General features: G+C 40.0%; 3 protein-coding genes and 1 long non-coding RNA gene across 8 annotated transcripts; 1 reads left to right on the top strand and 3 right to left on the bottom strand.

Moving 5' to 3' along the window:
- Positions 1-1,617: 1,617 nt before the first annotated feature.
- LOC125471625 lies at positions 1,618-3,636 on the bottom strand. The gene is made up of 4 exons (XR_007253738.1): positions 3,363-3,636; positions 3,177-3,265; positions 2,553-2,614; positions 1,618-1,817 (listed from the first exon to the last, which is right to left on the bottom strand). It is a non-coding gene; the product is annotated as an uncharacterized LOC125471625 (long non-coding RNA).
- Positions 3,637-8,767: 5,131 nt separating this feature from the next.
- On the top strand, positions 8,768-11,062 carry LOC125471624 (probable pectate lyase 5). Its single transcript, XM_048572290.1, has 4 exons — positions 8,768-8,953; positions 9,351-10,088; positions 10,327-10,465; positions 10,601-11,062. Exons 1-4 carry the CDS (start codon positions 8,844-8,846, stop codon positions 10,820-10,822), a joined length of 1,209 nt encoding a protein of 402 aa, XP_048428247.1. The 5' UTR covers positions 8,768-8,843; the 3' UTR covers positions 10,823-11,062.
- Positions 11,063-12,668: 1,606 nt separating this feature from the next.
- On the bottom strand, positions 12,669-16,293 carry LOC103949853 (T-complex protein 1 subunit epsilon). The gene is made up of 9 exons (XM_009360981.3): positions 15,977-16,293; positions 15,226-15,544; positions 14,555-14,903; positions 14,278-14,410; positions 14,100-14,152; positions 13,814-13,916; positions 13,402-13,568; positions 13,199-13,312; positions 12,669-13,095 (listed from the first exon to the last, which is right to left on the bottom strand). The coding sequence occupies exons 1-9, from the start codon at positions 16,173-16,175 to the stop codon at positions 12,925-12,927; spliced, it is 1,608 nt and encodes a 535-aa protein (XP_009359256.2). The 5' UTR covers positions 16,176-16,293; the 3' UTR covers positions 12,669-12,924.
- A 2,781-nt stretch (positions 16,294-19,074) lies between these two features.
- On the bottom strand, positions 19,075-23,205 carry LOC125471549 (cleavage and polyadenylation specificity factor subunit 6-like). Of its 5 annotated transcripts, XR_007253676.1 has the most exons (3): positions 23,047-23,201; positions 20,144-22,337; positions 19,075-19,517 (listed from the first exon to the last, which is right to left on the bottom strand). XR_007253676.1 is itself a non-coding variant. In XM_048572091.1 (2 exons), exon 2 carries the CDS (start codon positions 22,283-22,285, stop codon positions 20,309-20,311), a length of 1,977 nt encoding a protein of 658 aa, XP_048428048.1. In that variant the 5' UTR covers positions 22,286-22,337; positions 22,908-23,205; the 3' UTR covers positions 19,865-20,308. The 5 variants fall into 5 exon arrangements, 4 of the variants coding, with proteins under 4 accessions (XP_048428048.1, XP_048428047.1, XP_048428046.1 ...); XM_048572091.1 differs by lacking the exon at positions 19,075-19,517 and having other exon boundaries at positions 19,865-22,337; positions 22,908-23,205; XM_048572090.1 differs by lacking the exon at positions 19,075-19,517 and having other exon boundaries at positions 19,865-22,337; positions 23,008-23,204.
- Positions 23,206-23,415: the final 210 nt, after the last annotated feature.

Raw genomic sequence — 23,415 nt, 5'->3', positions numbered from 1 at the left:
TCTACTTGTATTTACCATTGGAACCCCTAATGTTCAAACTCTGGATCTACCACTGCCTTCAAGCACCCTGTCTTTTGTTTAATTTGTTGTACCAAGCTGTTCTTTTTATTTATTTGTTGCCATGATGAAATTCGCACCAAGTTCGCGAATCCCTTATTCATTCTGTCCATGGCGTGTGTGAAAGAATATGTTGGCATGTGATGTGCAGGAGACTTGGTTGTGTTATTTGCAGAATGAAACAACACTAATCATGGAGTTTTTGGACCCTCGGACTCAGAGAAGCCCTGGTCTTAAGGGTGTTTGCCTACAGCTACTAATAAATCATGCACCTTAAGCACCTAAACGAAGACCCAATATTATATCATATTCATATTAATCCATTTTTTTTGGGGAAATTTGGAAAAATAACCAAATTTCCCTAAATAGAATTCTAACCACCATTTTAAATTTTGAATAATTAACCAAAAGTTGCTATGAAAATACTAATACACCCTTAAAATAAGGGTTTCTTAAAAAAAACAAAAAAACAAAAGGCTAGGCTGTCTTTTACCGCCATCTCTGTCCTTTCTACAGTATAGACAATAATCCAAAATCTCAAAAACCCAACCCATCACATCCCCCAAGCACAGCTAGCCACGGCATGCAACACGATCCCTCTCTCTTCCTCCTCTTCCTCTTTTATACTATCACACATAACCTTCGTTTAGTTCCAAACCCCCAAAAAATTTTCGACCTCCTCCACATGAAGACGCCTCCCACTCTCAGTCTCGGTCAGCTTCCTCCTTTACTCTTCAATTTCTGATTTTCAACCACGACGATGTGATCCTTGAGTTCGAGCACTTGCACCACCAAGCTTACAACGAGACCTTCACTCACTTCAGTGTCCGCTGCCCTTCCTCAACATCTCAGCTCCTCAATTGGGACCTCCACTTCTAAGATTAGCTCCAGAACCAAATCGTTGGTGAAAAGCCCAAAATGCGATGGTCCCTATCTCTCTTTCTCTCATTTTCTCCAAAGGTTGAACTTTGGATTTTGTTTTCTTCCATGATTGAATTGGGATTTTGGGTTGTTTAAGGAACTTCAATGAGCACGGGTGGCTTTGAACTTATTCAATTCTACTTCGAATCTCCTTATCTTAATTGAATCTTGCTTTATTTACTTTCCATGGATGACATTTTTTTTCTTTTGGTTTTTTTGAGAAAAATTTATTGAAGGTCTATTAGTACTTTCATATCAACTTTTGGTTATAATTATCATAAATTTAAAAAGGTGGCTAGAATTCTATTTAGGGTCCAAAATTTGGTTAGTTTTCCAAATTTCCCTATCTTTTTATATTATACAAAGATATATGTACAGAGCGGGTGTTAAAATAAATTAGTATCAAAATCATCATTCACCAAATATATTGTCACATAAAATCTCTCATTTATAAGTAAAGATAAATCAACAAAACAATACTACGTATTATGTAGTTTTTTTTTTTTTTGAACAAACGATAATATCTACTGACATGCCTAACCCCCAATATCCTCCAAACACCAAGGTAGGCACATGCTGGCCGACACCTGAAGGTGACGAAGCTATACTAACATGTATGAGAACTATGAAGAAAGAACGAACACAAATGAAACTCGTAAATTTAACTATAATGAATATGCAATTGTGGAATATGTTCAGAGATTACAATTAATTCAGAACATTGTAAAAGGAATATTATAAGACTATGCAAATAAAGGAATGGGTCCTACGCCGAGAGGACTTGAAGATACTGATGTGGGAATGCCTTGACTCCGGGATTTTACGCCTTGATTTAAGTCCTGAGAGGGCTCAAAACAAAGCATGAATGGACCAAGTTTATATATAAGTAATACTAAGACAGTTATTATTCAATGTACTAACCCCCAGTTTTAGAAAACTCATATAGCATAATAAATAATAGGTGTTCCAAAAACCCTAACATGCCATAAAACCTTCTTAAAATATATATCATATAAAGTGTGCTTAAGAGTGGTATCACAATCGCTCGACTAAAGCCATATATAAATATCTTCCACCTAAAGGCACTACATCGCCCGGTCGCAACCATATATAAATATCTTCTGCCAGTAGGCACTACATCGCCAGCCCCAAGGCATATATAAACCTTCTGTCCAAAGGCACATATAAATCTTCTGCCCGAATGCACTACATTGCCCGCCCGAACCACATATGTCATTCGCCTGAAGGCACTACATCGCCCACCTGAAGGCACATATATCATTCGCTCGAAGACACTACATCGCCCACTCGAAGGCACATATGTATGAATATCCACTCGAAGGCACAAAAAATCATGAACATAATCTTTCCAAAATATATCTCATCGGAGCTCAATAGCTCAATTATCATATTCATAAATATCTGACTAACATAAATTCGCTAAAGCATGATATTTCATAAAGTGAAAATCCAATTTACTCATAAACGTTTCATAAAACGTAGTCATGAAATCATGCTTTTCATGTATGCATTTCTCGAAATAAAATCATGCATTTTGGAAGGGGTCCACTCACATATACTTTGTCATCGAAGAGCCGTGCAGCTAGAGAAGACGGAAACGCCACTAACAACGCACCTAAGCACATAAAGGGACCAATTAATAAAATTCTACCAAAATGATTGAATTTGGAAAAACGAATGTCATAAACGGATTCAGGACGTCAAAAAAGATAAGGGGGGACCTCGGGTACCCCCACACGCTGCCACGGGGCGGCGGCCTGGAAGGCCACAAGCCATCACGTGTCGAGTTGGGTTGCTGAAAAGTTGCCGGCGCCGCCGTCCACGATGGCGGAGCACAGTACCTCCGCACAAAGGCGCATGTGCTCATTGCATTGACCTGGGAACCGGTCGGGTGGGGTTGGATCTGGGTTAGGCCGGTTTCTGGGCTTGGTTTAGTGGGCCAAAGTTCTGGGTTGGGTTGGGTAGTATGGTCCAGAGGTTTGGGATGAGTAGCAAGGTTGGGTTTGGATCCGATTACTGGGTAGCGGGTCGAGTCAACCCAATTTCAAGCTGGGTTGGCCGGTTTCCACGAAAAAGAAAGCCATAACTTTCCAAGCTCCATTCAACCCCAAATCTCAATTAAAACTAGTCATACATATACCAAATTGAAGCCTAAGGAACAAGGAAGAATATTATACCTCTCATGTGGCCAGTCATGTTAAGAGTTGGCCGAAAAATGACCTGCAAGTCTCGGGTTCTCGCTGGAATCTGGGGAAGTATCCCCTAGCTGGTTTTCCATTGTTTTGATGTCCAAAACACGCACAAAGGAGTTAGTATTCAACAAGGGACGGGGGGAAGACGGTTCAAAGGGTATAAAACCTTACCCTCGTGTCAAGAAGTCAAGGAACTCGCCGAAGATGGAGGCTCTACCGTGGTGGTGATGTTGCAAGGTTGAGAGGGACGAGATAGAGTCAACATGCGGTGGTAAGTTGGGTGTCTTGTCATGGATGTGGTGGTTTCAAGTGGGGCATGCCATTGCACCATCTCGATACTTGCCGAGGAAGAAGGGAGAGAAATGAGAGTGAACTGGGAGAGTTTGAGAGAGAGAGAGAGAAAGCTATGAGGTTTTTGGGGGAAGGACACAGGGAAAGGAAGTGGGTCGGGAGACAAAATCAAAAGGGTGGGCCCCTTTGGCACACCAAATAAGACCAAAAAGCAACCATGACAACATATCTCCCAACCAAAGTGAAATTACCAAATTACCCTTCTGTTTCATGAAAATCCAGGGCAGGTCATTACATCTACACTAAAAAATCAAATATAAGATCTCTCTCACTTACCCGTAGTATTAAGTTGCACATATTATGTAGTTATATGTTGAATTATACAAATATCAGTCGTATGGAGTTTCAAACCCCACCAGTTACGTAGCCATGGCCAGGCCGTGCATGGGTCAGGATTCACGGGCGGCGTTCGTTTTAACTTTTAACAGTGAAATAAAATTCAGACTCCAGAAGATACAAATGCTAGCTACTGGACAACCCTGCAAAACATACAAAAATACGAGAGTGATTAATTATTAATAATTATATAATATAATCCGTAATTGGACGACCTTGGAAAGTTGAGGATACACATTTTTATTAACTAATAATATTTGTTTATGAGAATCCGAAGTACCGTACACATCGCTAATCGAATCTCTTACGTACAGTGGAGACTTGATTGGACACAGATAATTTTCGATCGAGTGCCTCCTCTGCTGTTCAATTATTTGGTTGAAATATTGGAAAACAAAGAAGCAAAGCTTTAATTTCCTTCCCCACATATGTTATTTCCCTGTAGCTTTGAGCAATTCACATGCTTGTTCATACGTAGACCCGGTTGTGGTACTTTGCATGCATTTATTTATGGGAATGTGAGTCTTGTGAGACACGTACATACGAACGTACGTGCATACGGAGGAGGATCGATCTTGTTTTCTAGCTAGCTAGAGTGTCGGTAACGAAAATGGATCTCAGTTTTATTAAATATGGTACAAGAGTACTAAATTAAATTGTGACAATTTGTTAATGCCCTAGTATGAGTGTGTGTGTGTGTGTGTTCTACAGAAGATGAGGCCTATGTGAATGTATTGCAGATGTGAAAAGTTCTGAAAGATGGAGCATAATCTCAATAAGATAAGTAGATCAGAAAGTTTTGAAAGAGACTGTTGTCAAAGAGGAACCCTACATAAATAAAGGGGCTGCAGTTTGTGAACTTCAAGGGGAGTTAACCCTATCAACCCACCAAATAAGTTTGGTCCCTATAAAGCAATTTTTCAGACTATTCTTACGTGGTGTCATAATTTTATTCAAATTATAATATGTTTGATTTTTGTTAATATCTCAAAAATATGAGGCATATCAAGATTAGAACACATTGCAACCAAGTACTCACAAAAAATTTAAGAGTTGCTTGATCAAATAAGCCTACGAAGCTATAATCCCCAATTAGGGTTTTCCGTTAAGGGTGAAATATTTTCTGAGATGGCTGTAAATTTAACTCGCACATTTAGGTAAGCAATTTTTCAGTGTGACCAATACACGGGGTGGTACACCACATGTCACTATACAAATGGTGTGATATGTGTGCCAAAAAGTTAATAACTTAAAAAATAAAATTTCTCACCGTGGTGTACCATTTGTATTCCCGTCACAACTAAAAATTTCTCGTTTTCTAGGTCAAAATGATTGGTAAGCAAGAATCAAGATACTTAATTATGTCATTTGTAGTGATTTGCCAGATGGCAATATCAACTCCCTGACACGTGTTGAGTGGATGAGCATGTGGCCTAACAGCAGTAGTCACCACACTCATCACTCTTCACCCGCCCACAGCAATAAGTATTTCTGGATGGAGATCGACTCATGCAAATGGCAAAAAATGGGATTTGCCTTTTATTGTGAGTTCATTTTATATTTGGTCACCACCCTTTTTAAGTTTTGAGTGGATTTTTGCTGATTACCTAAATTATTGGGCATCATCACCATTTTAATTTTCAGTAGTTTAATTTATCTATAGATTATTGTACAAATTTTTAGTTTTAAGAATGAGCGATTGTCCATCTTCGACCAAAATATAAACTCATACAATAACAATTAATGCAACTAATTATGCGTAGGGTTCAGATTTGATCAAACACTGGGGGAATCTAGTTGAGGAGAATGATCTCCAAACCCTACATTATTTCAATGAGTACTCCATCTTCTTCCCCATCTTCAGTCCGTACCGCGAAGACCAACAAGTATTGTGCTTGGTTGCATGGTAAGAACTCATCATCCTGCAAGCATGAACCTTCATTTGTTTTCTCAACTTTAACATATATGACAGTGGGACGGCAACAGAAAACTTAATCAGTGCCATTTTTAGGAGGGTCCTCTAAATTTATAATATTTTGGATCTCAAGAAGTAGGTGCAGAAAACGATTGATCGAAACAATATTTACCGTTCGCGAGTATATGACTTCGAATGATAAAATATTCTCCAATAGTGACGCACATGAGGATCAATCATATTTGTTTTCTTTCCTGTTTCATGAGATCTAGAGTAATTATAGTGCTCTCTTTTGAAGAAAGGAAAAAAAGAATAATATCATACGACTTCTATGGATCCTACCGCCTTATATGAGATGGACAAAGGTGAAGTAGAAAAACTAGTTTCAGTCCCCAGCTAGCATTTGCGTAGAAAAGTAATAACGCATTTCGTATTAATGTTGGTATTACAATTTGGTATATAACTTGGTTCTTTGTGTCAAAATTTCAAAGTTGAGCCAACATATCATTTGTAATCATATTTACAAAGTCTCCCTGAAGCCACTTGCCAACATCCCGACAAATGTTGAGTTTAATTTATTAGAAAAAATCTTTGTACGATAAAGAATAGAATCATTCAATATAAACTTTGATTCATTCTATCAAGTTATTGATGTGGGATGCATTCTTCAACGCTTCTAACTTTCAAATTTGATCGTTTTAATTCTAGTTGTATATATGTAGCCAGCTAGCCGTGAATTTTCATATTAGTGTAGTTGCTTGTTTCAAGTTTTCAACCCATGCAATGCAACTTCAGGCCAATATCAAAATGGAAAGAGAAAACCCTAACTCCACATTGGCGGGTGCAGTTCGGTACCGGATCAACTACCAGCATTAACGACCCCAGATTCTGAGAATTGAATATTGATCCCAAACACCGTGGGACTCACCTCCGGAAAGTTTAAGGGAACAAAGCTCACATGGGAGAACGTGGCTACCCTACAGAAATACGCCACGTCATCACGTGGAGGATAGTACGGACCACCCATGTGGTCTCGAAGGCTAAATAGGCCCCACTCCATTGTCAACAGATTTTGTCATCATGAGTTTTTTGGCTTATCTTAATTTCAGTGGGTGCAAAGAGAAAAGTTGGTGTACAGGAATTCACATCACCCTTTGTTATCTTCTTCCACAAAACTTCTATTTCCAACGGTTGAATTAGATAAATTAGAAAAGATTAAAAGATAAAAATTAATACGAGATGTGTGAGAAGTAAAAAAAAGTGTGTGGATAACATCATCTATTTACAAACTCAACATACAATAATAAGACCATCATTTATTTTCGTTTTTCAGTGATTGTAAGTAAAAGATCTTCGATTGGAGTTGTATAAATAGAGAATTTGAAATCTAATTATAAGTGATATGTTATTTCAATGTGATTTAATCCAAATTTCTAACTCTTACTATCTTTTTTTTGGGTTGAATAAAGTTTAGAGAGAGGGGAGGCTACCTATCCTAGTGCCAGAGTATACCACAAGCTTTTTTGATGACTTACAAAGGGGGTCCTGACCCCTTTTTTTGGTTTTTACAGAGCACCACCAAGAGAGATTGTCGATAATGAGACTCAAATCTTAGCCTTGAGCTAACGAAGAAAATGAGCATTACCAACTCAATCAACCTTCATTAGCACTCTTATTACCATTTCTATCAAACCCTAAACAAACATGTTTTTTAATGCAACCCTAAACTCATGCTATAATTAGGGAGAGGAAACTTTTAGCAAAAAAATAATAAATTAAAAAAAGAAGGGTGAGATCGTCGCCAAATTGCCACATGGAACAAGGCACAAAAGTCAATCGGGTATTTATACATGATCCTTTATCTAATTAACTTTTCCCACTATCAGAAAGAGAAGAGCTAGATTCAAACTTTACACAACCCACACACCATTAGATTCTCTTATGTGCTCACCACACCATTGTACATACCCTTTGCCCTCCAAACATAACATGTCAAAATTGTTTGGATGCCTAAAGGGACCCGAGGACCAACGTTACTTTTTACCATTTCACACTTCATTACGAGTTTGTATCTTCGTATCTGAAGTTTTATGTTCGATCTATATTCTTCAAACGTTATTTTCAGCGGGACGATGGTAATGCATGATGTGATTTAAGAGAGAGTTAGAGACAAAAACTTAGCTGCAAGGCACTAAAATAAGAAACTATTAATATGTCATCGATGGAATGGCAATAATAAGATGCAATAGAACTATAGAAGCTTGCTATTTTTGTGAAATGAGATGGAGAAAGAAGGGAAGTTTGTCTACAAAATTGACCGCTTCATGCCATGCCGACACAAGTTTCATCGAGAATAGTGTCGGTGTACAGTTCGGTAGATAAATAATGTATCTCTTGTTTTCTCTCGCCCTAGGGTTTTGGCTAATATTACACCCTTCTTTTCAAGAATTGCATGTTTCTTTTGGTTCAAAGGTTGGTCATAAGCTCTTTGATTAAACATTTTAATTTAGGTTTGGTTCTTTGTAACTTATTGGTTTTGGATACACTTATAAAGTCAGTAGGCATCAAGTTCGACTCACACAAAATTGTAGAATCGTCACCCAAAAACAAAAGCATTATGGATTAGTATGCAAATCAGCAAATTGGATTGCAAAAATTCTTTTAAGATAGATTACTTGAGGAAAATGCTAGGAAAACCATTTTTTCGACCATATTTTGTAGAGTGATTGATGATTGATTTCCCTTTTTAGTGAATTAAAGAATAAATTCAACTATCAAACGTCACATTATAGTTGATAAAGTATGGTCTAAAAAGACAATCTCTCTAACGTCACTCATTACTTAACGGCCAAACTAGTGTAATGGGATCCTTTGAATCAGAAATGATGGATGGATGGCCCCACATACCATCACATCGTATAATATTGAGGTTCTTAAACCCTTTCGTCCCCTATATATAATCTCACCTTCCCTCAACTTCCTCACAAGTATTCTCTGCCTACTCTGTTCTCTCCCTGCTTTTGTTTCAAGCAGAGAAGTAGAAAGAAATTATGGCAATGCCACTCTCCCTCTTGCTGATCCTCTCTCTCCTCCTAATCCCAACAACCATTTCCTCCTCCCCAGTCAAAGATCCTGAACTGGTGATGCAACAAGTACAAGAGTATGATCGATATTCCAACACTTGCAAAGTTAAAGATTGGGAAATAATTTTCGCACTCTTGTTTTATCATTATGCACTTTTGCTTTGTCTTCAATTCTCTTTTGATTTACTCAACCCAACAGTTTGAGTAAAAGAGAGGTGCAGTGCATGAGAGAAAAAAGGGTGCAAACATCATTTTTCTCATAGTTATTTACTTAGTCTTGCTAACAGACTATTGATAGTGTGTTAATATCATCGTCACTAATAAAACGTATGGACATGCATTTGTTACATTTTCGAAAATATCGACACATTATCAACGTCATCATGCACAGAGAGTTTCTGGTTATTTACTCGAGTAAAAGTAGGTAATTGCGAACAACGTGTACTTAATTTTGGGTATTGTCTCTTTTTACAGGAGCATCAATGCCTCAAGGAGAAATTTGGGTTATCTTTCCTGTGGCACCGGAAACCCCATTGACGACTGCTGGAGGTGTGACCCCAACTGGGAGAAGAACCGCCAGCGGCTAGCCGACTGCGCAATCGGGTTCGGAAAGCAGGCCATTGGCGGCAGGGACGGTAAAATCTACGTGGTCACGGACTCAGGCGACCATCCGGTGAACCCTAAACCCGGAACCCTCCGATACGGCGTGATCCAAAACGAACCGCTCTGGATCGTATTCCAGCGTGACATGACGATCAAGCTGAAAGAAGAACTGATGATGAACTCCTTCAAGACCATCGACGGCAGAGGAGCCAGCGTCCACATTGCCGGTGGGCCCTGCATTACCATACAGTACGTGACCAACATTATCATCCACGGATTAAACATTCACGACTGCAAGCAAGGAGGGAACGCCTACGTGAGGGACTCGCCGGAGCATTTTGGGTGGCGGACGCTTTCCGACGGAGACGGGGTTTCCATTTTTGGTGGTAGTCATGTTTGGGTGGATCATAACTCTCTTTCGAACTGCCGTGACGGGCTCATCGATGCCATCCATGGTTCCACTTCCATCACCATTTCTAACAACTACATGACGCATCATGACAAGGTCATGCTCTTGGGGCACAGTGATTCCTACACTCAGGACAAGAATATGCAGGTCACCATTGCATTCAACCACTTTGGAGAAGGCCTTGTTCAGAGGATGCCAAGGTAACTAATCAATATATAATTACGGGTCAGTGGAAAGGTGAATCAACAAGTTTTTTTTTTTTTTTAAGGAAACTACTGGAAAAGATTTGAAAACTTTGAGTTTTAATAAAATAAAGGGTGAAGTGAATAGTACCAGAATTGACTTTTTAATATAAAAATATGGTTTTTCGTTAAAATGAACAATATCCGGAGCTTTTCGTTAAAGTTCCCTTTTTTATTTTTTTTATGAATTATGCAGATGTAGACATGGGAACTTTCATGTGGTGAACAATGACTACACCCATTGGGAAATGTATGCTATTGGCGGGAGTGCTTCTCCAACCATCAACAGCCAAGGCAACAGATTTCTAGCACCAAATGATAGATTCAACAAAGAGGTGAGCAGTGAGCATTAATTCCAGTAAGGCAAAGAATAATTTCAATTAATTACTGCAACACATTAAATTTTGTTCAGTATAATTCTTCTCGAAATCAAGATTTTCTAAGGTGAAAATTTGAATTACTTTTTTCAGGTCACCAAGCATGAGGATGCGCCACAGAAGGAGTGGAGCAAATGGAACTGGAGGTCCTCGGGAGATTTGCTGCTAAACGGTGCGTTCTTCACAGCATCCGGTGCCGGAGCATCTTCTAGTTACGCCAAGGCATCGAGCTTGGGTGCAAGACCTTCGTCGCTCGTGAGTTCACTCACTGCCGGAGCTGGTTCGCTCAGGTGCAAGAAGGGCTCCCGTTGCTGACCATCACAGGGAAGGATAAAATGGGAAAAATAAGACCCACTGTAATTACAGCAGCTAGTGTTTTGATTTTTCTTGTATATCAATATCGGTGTTTCGCTTTTAATCTTTTGGTAATTTTCAACCTTGGCTTTTCACCTTTGAGAATTATGTGTAACTTTTTCCCAGATGTCTTGATCGTGAAAGAAACAAGGCCAAAGTGTTGATATAATTGAATATGAAATGAAAGCAAAATTTCGTACTTTTCTCTTGAGTTTTTGAGTGTTACCGACTGTGTACGACCATATTTTATTTACATAATGAGAGAGACATACAACTAGTCGTTGAAACTCGGGGGATATGCGTTGAGGTTCTAATTTGAAGAAGAATTTGCATGGCATAAATATCCCACGTTTGTTTTATTAGCACGAGACATCGTTGTGACGCTATAATGCTAGAGTGTCACTCACATGGGGTCGGTGAAGTGGTTACGGATGAGTTGAGCTAAAGTTGTGAGCAAATAAATGCTCTCACTGGACTGAATTTATGGGGCCATCATCATCTTCTTCTTCTGCAGACCAAAAGTGGATGATTTTCAACAGGATATGTACGTGTTTTGACAAATTTGCAGAACATCCAAGCGTTTGATCAGATCACGTTGCCTCCATCCAATCCAACAGCCACAAACAACCCAAGTGCTTACCATTAAATTTTTTGCCCCCAGTTTGCCATAAATGTGGCCACCACAACTCCTAATCGACCCATGTTATCACTGTGCCCTCCACAATTGCAAACTATATGGTCGGCAGAGTTTCATTTAGAAATGAAAAATAAAGGTTAAATAGTGAAAATGATCCTTGAGATTTGCATAACACATTATTTTGGTCCCTGAGATTTCAAATCAATAGAAATGGTTCCTGAGATTGTCCACCATCCATCATTTTGGTCATTCCGTTAAAAACTCTGTTGAGTGTTCCAGAGCTTTTAGCCAGAAGTTTGGGCAATTTTCAAAGCTCCGACACACTTAACGGAAGGACCAAAATGATGGATGGTGGACAATCTCAGGAACCAAAGTGATATGTTATGCAAATCTCAATAACCATTTTGGCTATTTAGTCAAAAATAAATAAATAAATGGGGCATTAAAGCTTTTTCATTCCCCACTACTTTATTTCTGAAGTTTAATTCTGACTTTAGGGGCCTACTATACGGCAATGTATCGTGTATATTCTGTTCTTTTGTATTTTAATCGTACATTCAGCAGTTAAATTAAGTAAAAATTTCATAAGCTTTGCTGATTATGACGTTGGACGCAGATATAAATCTTAGAAGCCACACATGGAAAGATTGGATCTTTATTATCTAAGAGTTACAAAATTTGCTATGAAGACAAAATCTCAAGTCCCAAGTTTTCACATTCATCAGACATTGAGAGCAACATGCACATTGGGAAGACTGACAAATCATGAGCACGATGGCATCTTTTCTATCGACTGGCATTGCGGTGGATCTACAAAATAGACAAGGAGCTAGAAAATAAGAAAGCATTTTTTCATTTTTCTTGTGTGTTCAAGTACGATATTGATTTATGAAGAAGGAATACGTATAACTAACAATGACCCTCGATTAAAACTTTGTCGGAGATTTCAACCTGAACTTAGGGAAAAAAAAAATGTCCCATCCCAAACACTCCTAAAAAAATACATAAAAATTACGTCGAGAGTTTCCTCAAACCAAGTTACTTGATTATCTAAGGCCAAGCTCAGGCTCGCTAGTCGATGTGGTGGCTAGAATTGGATAGAATGCAAGTGAAAAACGAGGGTCAAGATCCAAAATTCTTCCAAGCGGAAGGAAATAAATGGATTGATCGTGCAGGAAACTTATTCGTTATGATTCGCACAAATAGATGAAGCGATACAAGTTGATGCCAATTTCTCCCAATTCTTCACCAATCACTTGGCCTACCTCACACCAATTAAACAAAGGGAAAGAAGAGCGATCATGCTACAAACCACTCCAAATTCTACAAACAAGTTTCCACAAGCGAACAGTATGTCCTTAAGAGTCATTCAAAATTCTGAATCAAGCTAAAAAAATTACAGAAATTCATCCCCAGGTAAAACAAACTAGTAATCAGAGGGGGAAATAACATCATCGATTTTTAGTATCATCTTCACCACCTGTGTTGCCAATAAGATTTGCTGCTGCTTCCCGATCAAAGTCTCGAAGACATTCTGTTTGCGCATATCATTTGTGCCAACATCGTTGCAGTCTATTCCGTAGTAGGGAATGTTCTCCTGCATTAACAGTTCAAATTGATGATCAAAATTCAGAATCGCAGCCATACAAAGAGAGAGAGAGAGAGAGTCGAGAATAGATTGGCTATCATGCTTCATTTACCTTAATCTGCTCGGCCTTCACTGCAGATAGCGTTTCGATGGGTTGAAGGCCACTATTCTCTGCAAGCGCCATAGGGACAGCATCCAAAGCATCTGCAAATGCTCTAATGGCATACTGTGGAGAAAAGGAAGATTTGATTATAACATTTTACTTAATACTTTTATAAAAGTGCAAAGAAAAGAGGGAGGAGACTATCTTCATACTTGCTCAACTCCTGGGTATCGGTCTGCTGCTGCCTCTACAGCAACGGAGCAAGATATCTCTGCTGATCCACCACCATAGACAATAGAATTGTTGCGGATGAGATTCCTAGCAACACAGAGGGCATCGTGGATGCTGCGCTTAGTCTCCTCTATCATCATTTTGTTACCTAATGAGTCCAAAGAAATACCAAAACCTCTTATAAAAACTCTAAATTAGGCTTGAAGAATAAACATAATCACAGAAAAGGATAACAAAAAGGCAGGCTAGTCGAAAGGTTGCAAAATCTGCTAGCCATACATAATATTCATTTCATCAGTTGACGCTACCTAATCTTATTGACATCATTTTCACTTAAGCGAAATGCTGAATCACTTTGGAAGTACCAGGAAAGATACAAGTAAAGAAACCTACCACCACGGATAAATATGGTCACCGCCTTTGAATTTGCACAGTGTTCTATGTACAGCATGCGATCTTTAGTTGTGCCAAATGATTTTTCGCGAACTATACCGGCCTAGTGAAAGAAAAAAAAACCACAAGTTAGGGTTCTTATGTTTACAAGAATGGAATGTATATGGACAAACGGATATCAATCAAGAAAAATTAAAAAAAAAATGTTGGAAAAATCACTACTTGTTATGAAACATTGCTTGCTAATTATAATTAAATAGCAAACAATATACTTAAAGAGCTATACCTTTCCTAACTTCTCGGGTGTCAATTCTTGGAACCTGGGCACAATTCTTCCTCCTACAAATAAATAAAGACATCATTTTTTTGGTGGAGAATGATGACAAAATAGTATAAAAACCATAGACTGCTAAAAATTATATACCAAATCTCAGGTTCTATAAAGTCTTCAAAATAAGGCATACCTGTAGCTATTGCAATTAGTTCCAACTCCACACCACCAACCCATCTGACAGCAGGCAAGTTCCTGTGCATCAACAGGTGATTTGCTTCATCATCAAACCCCCATTGACAGATGACCAAGGTAGCACCGACATCCTGCAACCAATGATTATCCATAAGTACCCAGATGACATAGTAACAGAAAAGCATCCTTAATACCAAGATAACCAAATTGTAGCCATGAATTTCAGAATTTCTTTAATAGCGATAACATTATGCAAGTAGGGGATGCAATCTGACCTTGCATTTTTGGACCATGTCGTCAAAGTACTTCTGTTCTTGCAAACGTAGAGTCTGAAACTTCTCCACTGTATCAATATCAACCTTATGTTTTGTCTTTGGCTTAGGTGGCTCAAAGGGACACGTCAAGATAGCAATTTTTGCATCTTCAATATGCTTTGGCATTTGTGGATGGCTCATATCCTTGTCAATAAGAATACCATATACCAGCTCAGTATCTTCCAACTTACCCCCAACTTTCCCCTCTACTTTTATCAAATCTAGGTTCACATCCTTCCTCTCTAAATCTGCAACAGCCATAACTGCTTTCACAGCAATCTCAGCAAGGTCACGCTTGCACCGGTTCACACTACAAAATGAACAAGAAAATTTTAAATTCAAGCCAATAATGGAATGACAATAGAAGACACTTTAACGCAACAATCTATTAAAAATTTGCAAACGCAGACGGAGAGCGGAAGAATAACATTATACTTTTACAATAAATCACAAAAATTATCCAACTCGTCAAAAAGAAAGTGTGAGCTTTTACCAGATTATACAATTATCCATTATATTATGATGACAAAAACCATCGTATAACAAAGTGGTGAAGTAAACTTACTATCATAATTCTGACTAGACAGCAGCAACGCACATAGGTGAAAAGTAAATCTAAAAGTTCCACTTACATCTTGGACGATAACGTGGTCATGCAAGTTCCAACCAGAGGCTCTATATTATCCAGATCAAATTCAAATTTGTGTGATATATGCTGCAAATGGTCGAAAGCTATTCTAGATGCCAATTCGTATCCCTCTGCAACGCGTATGGGGTGAATACCTCGCTCCAACAGCCGCTCAGCATGCTCTAGAAGTGCACCAGCCAACACAACAACTCCAGTTGTCCCATCACCAATTTCATAGTCCTGGCTCTGGGATAGTTCAACCATCAGCTTCGCAATCTGATTGTCGACATCCATCTGCTCCAGAATCGTGGCACCATCATTTGCTGATATATCCAAAAGAAAGGTAAGGTAACACAAAGGTTATCTCAAAGCCAAGATTCCAAAGCTTATACTCCAGATAAGTGGGTGCTCCCACCCCAAATAGCCATGTTCACACTACAGGGCAGGTATAATTATAACCACACGGGCACGAAGATGGGAAAAATGACAAGCGCCGATCAGAGGTAAAACACACACTAACCCATTACTCAGAAAAGCATACAAACTTCAAGATTAGCATTTTCAAACTGAAAAAGATCATGCCAGACGCCGAAAATGAAAGGGAATGAACCCAAATCACAATGAACAGACAAACAGAAGCACATAGATCCACACCCAAATAAAAAACAAAAAAACCAAAAAACCAAAAATGCGAATCAAGCAGAAACAAAAGCTTCATATTCTGTGCGAGTAAGAGAGAGAGGAGAGATACTTACTAACAGTGATTTCGCCATCGGGGCTCTGGAGCATCTTGTCCATGCCCTTGGGTCCGAGGGAGGTCCGGAGGATGCGAGCGACGGCCTTGCCGGCAGAAATGTTGGCCTTCTGAGCATCGAGGCCGCGCAATCGAGACTTCTGCTCCTGCTCCCTCAGTATTATGAACGGGCGCCCGTACTCATCGAACGCCAACGCCATTGCTGCACCACCACTCTGTTACCAAATCCGATTCACTTGTTCCTCAAACCCTCACTGCTTTTCCCACTTCCGTTTAGGTCGAGGATCTTCGTCTCTGTTTAAGCATCTGCTTCTAGGGTTTGGGGTTTGAGATTTTGACTGCTTGAAGTGGGAAGCCCTCTGGATGTCGTGTTACTTATGGGCTTTACAAAACACTATTGGGCTTCGGCCCAGATTGGTTTTTTTGGCCCACTCTTTTTTCTTTTTGTTATATTTGAGCGAATTCACAAGGGCATATTTATCAATTTGTCTTCTGAATTTGTATAGAGCTGTTAATTTCACTTAAACTTTAATTTTAGCAGATTACCATCCTAAACTTTTTATAATTAGCTAATTTTCCCCCGACCTAGATTTTAAAAATTTTCATCCATTTTGACACATAACAATTGTATGGGGCAAAAAGAATGAGAAATTTTAAAATATAACGATAAACGTAAGTTGGCTATTTATAAAAGTTTAGGAGATAATCGGCTAAAGTTAAAATTCCAGAGAGGTAGAAAATTGACTTATAAAAACTTATGGAGGTGATTAACTAAAATTAAAATTTATGAAAAATATTGACAGCTCTATACAAGTTCAGGAACAAACCGACAAATACCTCAATTCACAAAAGATATTTCCAACCAAAAATAACGGCAGCAACTAACAAACTGCGCGCCACGGTGCCACCGACGGCTTTCCTAGCTCTACTCCGCAACGCCCTCCAAGCCCGCCAATCTCCTCCTCCCAAAAATTCTTATATATACCCACTTCTCCCCCAACCCCACCACCACCCACCGCCACTTTCCATTAGCCTGCAGTGTTCTCAAACCCACCAACGAGAACCAACTGCGCGCATAATTAACCCTTTACCCTTCTAATCATACAAAAATGGCACGCCAACAAGTTGTTGTTGCTCTTCTTCTGTTGGCCACCGTGGGTTTGGTTTTCGCTGCCGACGCCGCCAGCCCCGCCACCGCTACCAAACCCGACCTCCTAACCTTCGCTGGTGTGCCCTCGGCCGGACCAGTCCCTGACAATAACGATGTGGGAACCATTGCCGTTGGTGGCTCCGGTAATGGTGCTTCCGAGGCTCCTTCTCCTGGCGGTGCCATTGGTGGCTCCGGTGCTGGTGCTTCCGATGCTCCTTCTCCTGGTGGTGCCGACAGCGTTACCGCCGGCTCTGTTGGTGGACCTGTCTCTGATTCGACTTTCGGCTCCATTGCCAGTGGTAATGCCGAGGGTCCTAATGCTAGCGCTGCCACCGTTGGACACCTCTCAGCGCGAGTAGTTGTTGCCACAGGCGTCGCCGCCTCCTTCTTGTTCTAAGCTCCGTGCTTGCATGCATAGTATATAGTTCCCATGCAAACGTTTGTGCTCGATATTATTATGAACAATGGAAATAAACGAGAACCATCGCTACATTCGTTGGCCGTATATTTAGTGATTGTAGCGGATGCTCGTACATACGTAATCGAGCAAAATATTTTCGTCGTTACAAATTAAAACGTCATTCTTTTGTGTTGTAATTCTACTTGTTACCACTAGATTGTAGTTTTAAACCCTCGTATTTAAGTCTGAAATTTTTGAACAAAATGACTGCGAAGAACTAAACCTCGATATATACCCGACTAATCCATCTTAACTGCAAGAAGATATATATTACGGTTGCATGAAAGTTCTTCTCCATCGAATACGATCTATTGGGACCCGGGGGTGTATAATTCGTTACAGCAATTCAACTAGGAGATAAGGTGCCTTGATGCAGAATGAAGGCACTGCCAAGATCTGGTTTTAAATTGCACTGCCTAGGTAATAATCTAACCAGCTGCGAAAAAATCCACAAGATTCGTAATAGAAATCCCAGAAATAACAGAACAACGATAGCCATCGAGGCACTGGAGAGAAACAAACTAACAAAACATGCACACCAAAACTCCCTGCCTACCGCTGTCACGCGCACGCCCGTATGTACTGCGATCAAATATAAGCAAAAACCATTCGCAGATTCAAATAAACATAACCAAGCAGTTTTAAAACGGCAGAGATTCCAGAGAAATGAAAGACCATCTGTGAGTTAACAGTTGCAGCTAAGAACTATGATGCAACAGAAAAACCAGACACGAATGCCCTCAACTATTGATTACTGACAAACAGAGCTTCAAGATAAAAACCATAGAGCTCAAAAGACTGAAAACAAAAGCGCCTTTCCGCTTGCCTCCTGAAAATTATTCCATCAACTGTGAATTTGCCTAGAGTTTCAGTTACTTCATACAGAATCGGCAACTACGAAGCTTAACACAAAAACTACAAGGGCAGAACTCAAACAACAGCAGGACAGTACATGCACAGTTACTTTATATACTAATACAGAAACTGAATACGAAAAAACAGAAAGGAGAGAAAAATGAAGATACAACAAAAGATTATATGATGGTAATTCAAACAAAGCACAATCCTTCAATACTGCCAGCAGGAAGACATGTAAAGCAAAGCATTTCCAGTGAACGCCTCCCTCAAGAACGATGCAGCCTCTCATGCACTAAACATGAAAATACACCAAATTTCTAAAATACATAGTTGAGAAACCAAACAACTTGTCTAAACAACCATTTCAGACAACCTCACTAAGCGATACATTGATGAGAAATAGATGACATGAAATCTATGTTGAGAGTTACAAAACTACGTCCAAAAAATGTACAATAGTGAGCACAGAATATGTCTCCCTGGAGAGAAAAACAAACCCTAGTCTAAACAACTGTTTCCGTTCCAACTCATTTACAATGCAGTACTGACTTGCAACTCACAACCCCTAACCCCAAACTACTCACAGTTACATATAATACAGAAAAACTAAGATTATTTACAGGAAGTGGCATCAGCAGAAACTGGCTTGTACAAATCTCACTGACTAATTACAATTTAGCACAGTGGCTTCTTGTTACAACGTATCAATGGCTCAATCCTAACTCCCTATAGTGCATAGAGCAAGCAACGACAGTTACAACACAATGAATATGTACAACTAAGCACATTGTACAAGACTTTTACAAGCTCAATGCAAAGCCTAAAATCCTAATACAGTCATAGAAACATAAAAAAGAGGGCATTACATATGTACCTAATACAAGAAGTCTACGATTACACACAGACAGTCAGTTGTTACATGCACAATGACAAGTCTCCATTAAATATTTCACTAGTTCAAGAACATTCTTTTCTTTTGCACAGTTGGCAACGCATCCATAAAACACATCTTCCGCCATGTGACCAGCACAGGCTGATTCAATAATGAAAAGAAGGAGTTGCCCACTCTACTCCCTGGATATGATGATTGAAAGAAAACCCGCATGTCAATAGACATCAAATAAAATAACTTTCAAGACACCACCTCATAATCTATAACGGCCACTTAAGAATAATAATAAGAGCAAGAAAGGGAAAAAGAACAAAGCAACCAAAGTTAACGGTATCCAATCCATTGTGTAATTAACTTCCCTATAGGTATGACACATTAGACAACAATGACATCAAGTGAGTCCCCCCCCAATTGTTTTTTCTGTTTTCAGGTCAAAGATATCCGTAACAACATGCCAATCATGCCAACATCTTTCTCATGCTATTTACTCAAGATATAATATAGAAAGAGAAGAACTCCCACAATCACATAGAGCACAAGAAGTTTTCAAACTATAATATCACAAACCCAATAAAGCAATTGTCTTGAAGAAACTAGGTAGCATAGTTATTAAACCAAGAAGATACTACTGCAGGAAATGAGTAGCCAAACCCCACAGCTATATCTTCATTGGTATGCTACTAAAAGTTTCTAATTGTTTTTAAGCACACAAATATTAATAGTGACAGCTAAATGTTCTGTGGAAAGCAGTATAATAAAGCAAAGGGGGAACTGATCCTTCCCTCCTATGCACACTGGTAGAACTTACTTCTCCTTCAAGAAACCACGCTTATTGGTAGGCAGTAGGCCCGGTGAAGCCCAGAGGAAGAATGCAGATTCACTGTACGTATCAAAAGCTACATATAGTAATAGTCAGAATTTATATTCTGCAGTCTCTCAAAGACCTGCCATAGAAGGTAACGATCTAACTCTGTCACTCAGATGGCAACCGTCTCCTCTTATAATCAACATCCCTTGATCTAGACCGATGATCATCCTCTGGCACTGCTTTGGACCTGCTACGACTACGAGGTCTTGAAGAAGACTGACCTCTGTCCCAGTCATCCTCATAAACCCCGTCACGATCTCTCTGCCGATGGTCTCGATAACTATCTTTTTCTTCCTTGTAACGATGCTCCCTGTGCTCCCCCCTTTCAGACCTTTCATAGTCTTGTTCTCTACCATCACGATGCCTCCTCTCAGAGTTTCCTGACCAGTCACGCTCAGATCCCCGTTCTTTTTCCCTTGAGGCAGCACTTGACCTTGCTCCTTTCTCATTATTTGTGTCACCATATCCATACTCAGAAGCATTATCATCACCACCATAACTTGACTCCCTAGTTCTTCGACCATGTTCTTCTCCTCCCCAGGCCCCCATGCTTGGGTCATTCCACATCCCTGCATGATGTCCCTCCATTCCAGAAGAACCCATCATCCCCATCCCATTAGCTGCCATTCCCCTGCCAAAGAATGCTGGGTTTACATGAGGAGCCACCCCGGCAAGTCCCATTGTATTAACACCAGGAAATTGAGGAAGCATTCCAGGAAAGGCAGGACCTGGAAACCCTCCATAACCACCTCCTCGACCCATATATGTTGGATCAAATCCAGAACCCATCATACCCTGAGGATTCATCATTCCTACAGGACCACCAAATCCAGGACCCCCGAGACCCTGTCCATAGCCTCCTCCATTAGCGCCAGTTCCAACACCAGCAGGATTCCCAACCATATTCTTCACACCCATGGCCCCTCCTCTTCCCCTCATTGGTCCTCCACCTCCAGGACCTCTTCCTCCCTGTCCACCTCGTCCCCATCCACCCCTTCCAAAATTCCTCCCTCCTGTGTCTCCCGCTTGAAAATTCACACCTGCCCCCCTCCCAACACCATCATTCATGGGCCTTCTTCCTGGTTGCTGAGCCTGAGCCTGGCCTTGTGATTTGCTCAAATAAGAAGCTCCCATCTGTTTCAAGGTCTGCGGAGAAGCAAAAGCTACAACACAAGCTCTCCCGTTGAAAACATAACCATCCATTCCCTCTTTGCATGCAGTTGCAGCAGCTGGATCATGAAACTCAACCTGACAATACCCTTTGGACTTACCACTGGCCCTCTCATCAAAAAACTTAATTTCCTTGACCCTTCCATACTGAGATAAAACACTTTCGATCTCAGCATCAGTTGTCCACCAATGTAGTTCTCCCACAAACAGCATAGCCGAACCATTCTCAATTGGTGGCCGGATTTGGTTTTCATTAACCATTGGACGATTAGCATTTATCTTGATACTCATTTGATTAGTCGGTATCGGTGCAGCTCCCGGAGGACCAGCAGTGCCAGGATTCAGTGACGGAATAAACTCACTATTACCTTTTCCGGTAATATCAGAAGAATCAATACTGACATTTGGGGGTATAGTTGTTGACCCCTGAAACCCCATTTGTCTGACTTGAGTATCATGAGTCATCTCCATAACCCTCCCCTTCTGTGATCCAGAAGCCCCACCCACATAACCTGTGGATCCCAGTTCTGGCTCCTTCGCCACTAGTGGCTGATTCTGTTCCGGAAACTGGGCTCCAGCACCAGAATACTTCCCTTGAACTGAAACCCCAGGAATTTTCAGGTCCTGAGAGACACCAGCTTGAGCTCTTGGTTCAGGAACATTAGTTTTCTGTGCTTGGAGTCCTCCATTGCCAACTCCACCAGGTGGAACTGGTGCCTCAGATCGGTGCATCTGCATGAAACCCTCTCCAACATTAACATCATTATACAGATCATCGTACTCATCATCTTCTACCATCGCCTCTTCATCTGCAAGCGCAGAGATGGCTCCACTTCCCTGATACTGAAGCTTCTGAGACCCACCATATTCCTCATCTTCATAATCTATTTGCTCATCACCCATCGGATCCATCTAGGCCAACTAATATATACTCGACGTCGAGTTGACCAATCTCTATCTCTACCTATATAATACATAACCAAGAAAAAGAACCGTCCTTAGACCCATCTCATACTGCAAACTAGATATACAGATAGATACAGATCCGAATCCAAACATAAGTTAACCACAGAAAGTAAGAAGAGGACCTGAAAATTCAAATCGGTTCTTCTACCTCGGATATACAGCATGAAAACGAGGTAACAACTATGAAACTATGAGGATACAAGGAAGTTGTAACAACATATTTAGCAACAAATGAAATACAAAACAGCCCATCTTCCATCATCAACTAATCAAATTCAAAACAGTATAACTTCGATCATCATCGACGACAAAAAGATAATAACACGATCTAAAGAAAACAACAGCAGCAACAAAATGTCCACCGCCCACCAACTACCCATCTCATGAAATTGCTGGGAAAAAGATAAATCAAAACCTAAATCAGAAATACCATAATCCGCTTGACAAATCACAGGATAATTACATTAATTAAATATCAGATTAACCCAAGCACACGCGGTTCACAGAATCGCAGGAAAGAAATGAAATTGCAAATCTGACAGAAGAAACAGAAAACACAAACACCCACCAAGATTTGACCTTATAACAACACTTAGCTTAACGAGATTTGACAGACAATGCATAGGAGAAAATGGAAACAAAGAATCATGGGACAAGGGGATTCCAACATGTTCGATTTGCAGAGGATGTTGTTGTTGTTGTCTTACAGATGATATCTCTCTCAGGCTGAGCTAGTGTTACTAGTACCGAAGCGTCCGACAGACTCGCAGCAGCAGCAGCTGCGTCTTCTCAAGTTCTCATCAACATCAACAAACATCAACTAAGCGATTCCCTTTCTTCCTATCTGTGTTTGGATTTTTAATATTTATTTTCTACGCAATGTCCACACACAGTGATACCATACACGCATTCCATTCGATCGAGTCAAAGTTTCCACCCTTCTTCTCTTTCGGTGGTCTGTAAATTCCTGTTAATTCTCAACTGTAACTTTGTTTTAGTTTTTTCTTGTTTTGTTTTTTTTTTTTTTTTTTTTCAAACGATAAATTTGTTAGATTAGGTGTTAGATTAAAACCCGA

Source organism: the organism of the source record quoted next, unplaced genomic scaffold (genome assembly GCF_019419815.1).
Source record: "Pyrus x bretschneideri cultivar Hongxiangsu unplaced genomic scaffold, Pyrus_bretschneideri_v1 Contig6, whole genome shotgun sequence".
In the NCBI taxonomy this organism is placed as follows: domain Eukaryota; kingdom Viridiplantae; phylum Streptophyta; class Magnoliopsida; order Rosales; family Rosaceae; genus Pyrus; species Pyrus x bretschneideri.
The sequence above is the reverse complement of the archived record's forward strand: the minus strand, read 5'-3'. Positions and strand labels throughout refer to the sequence as shown.

Excerpts from the sequence above, each read along its gene's own strand:
- LOC125471624 (XM_048572290.1), top strand. The coding sequence starts at position 8,844 with ATGGCAATGCCACTCTCCCTCTTGCTGATCCTCTCTCTCCTCCTAATC. Across the intron at positions 10,089-10,326 it reads CTTGTTCAGAGGATGCCAAG|ATGTAGACATGGGAACTTTC; the intron begins GTAACTAATCAA and ends TGAATTATGCAG. Across the intron at positions 10,466-10,600 it reads ATGATAGATTCAACAAAGAG|GTCACCAAGCATGAGGATGC; the intron begins GTGAGCAGTGAG and ends TACTTTTTTCAG.
- LOC103949853 (XM_009360981.3), bottom strand. The coding sequence starts at position 16,175 with ATGGCGTTGGCGTTCGATGAGTACGGGCGCCCGTTCATAATACTGAGG. Across the intron at positions 13,917-14,099 it reads CACCCGAGAAGTTAGGAAAG|GCCGGTATAGTTCGCGAAAA; the intron begins GTATAGCTCTTT and ends TTCTTTCACTAG. Across the intron at positions 13,313-13,401 it reads GATACCCAGGAGTTGAGCAA|TATGCCATTAGAGCATTTGC; the intron begins GTATGAAGATAG and ends TTTTCTCCACAG.
- LOC125471549 (XM_048572091.1), bottom strand. The coding sequence starts at position 22,285 with ATGGATCCGATGGGTGATGAGCAAATAGATTATGAAGATGAGGAATAT.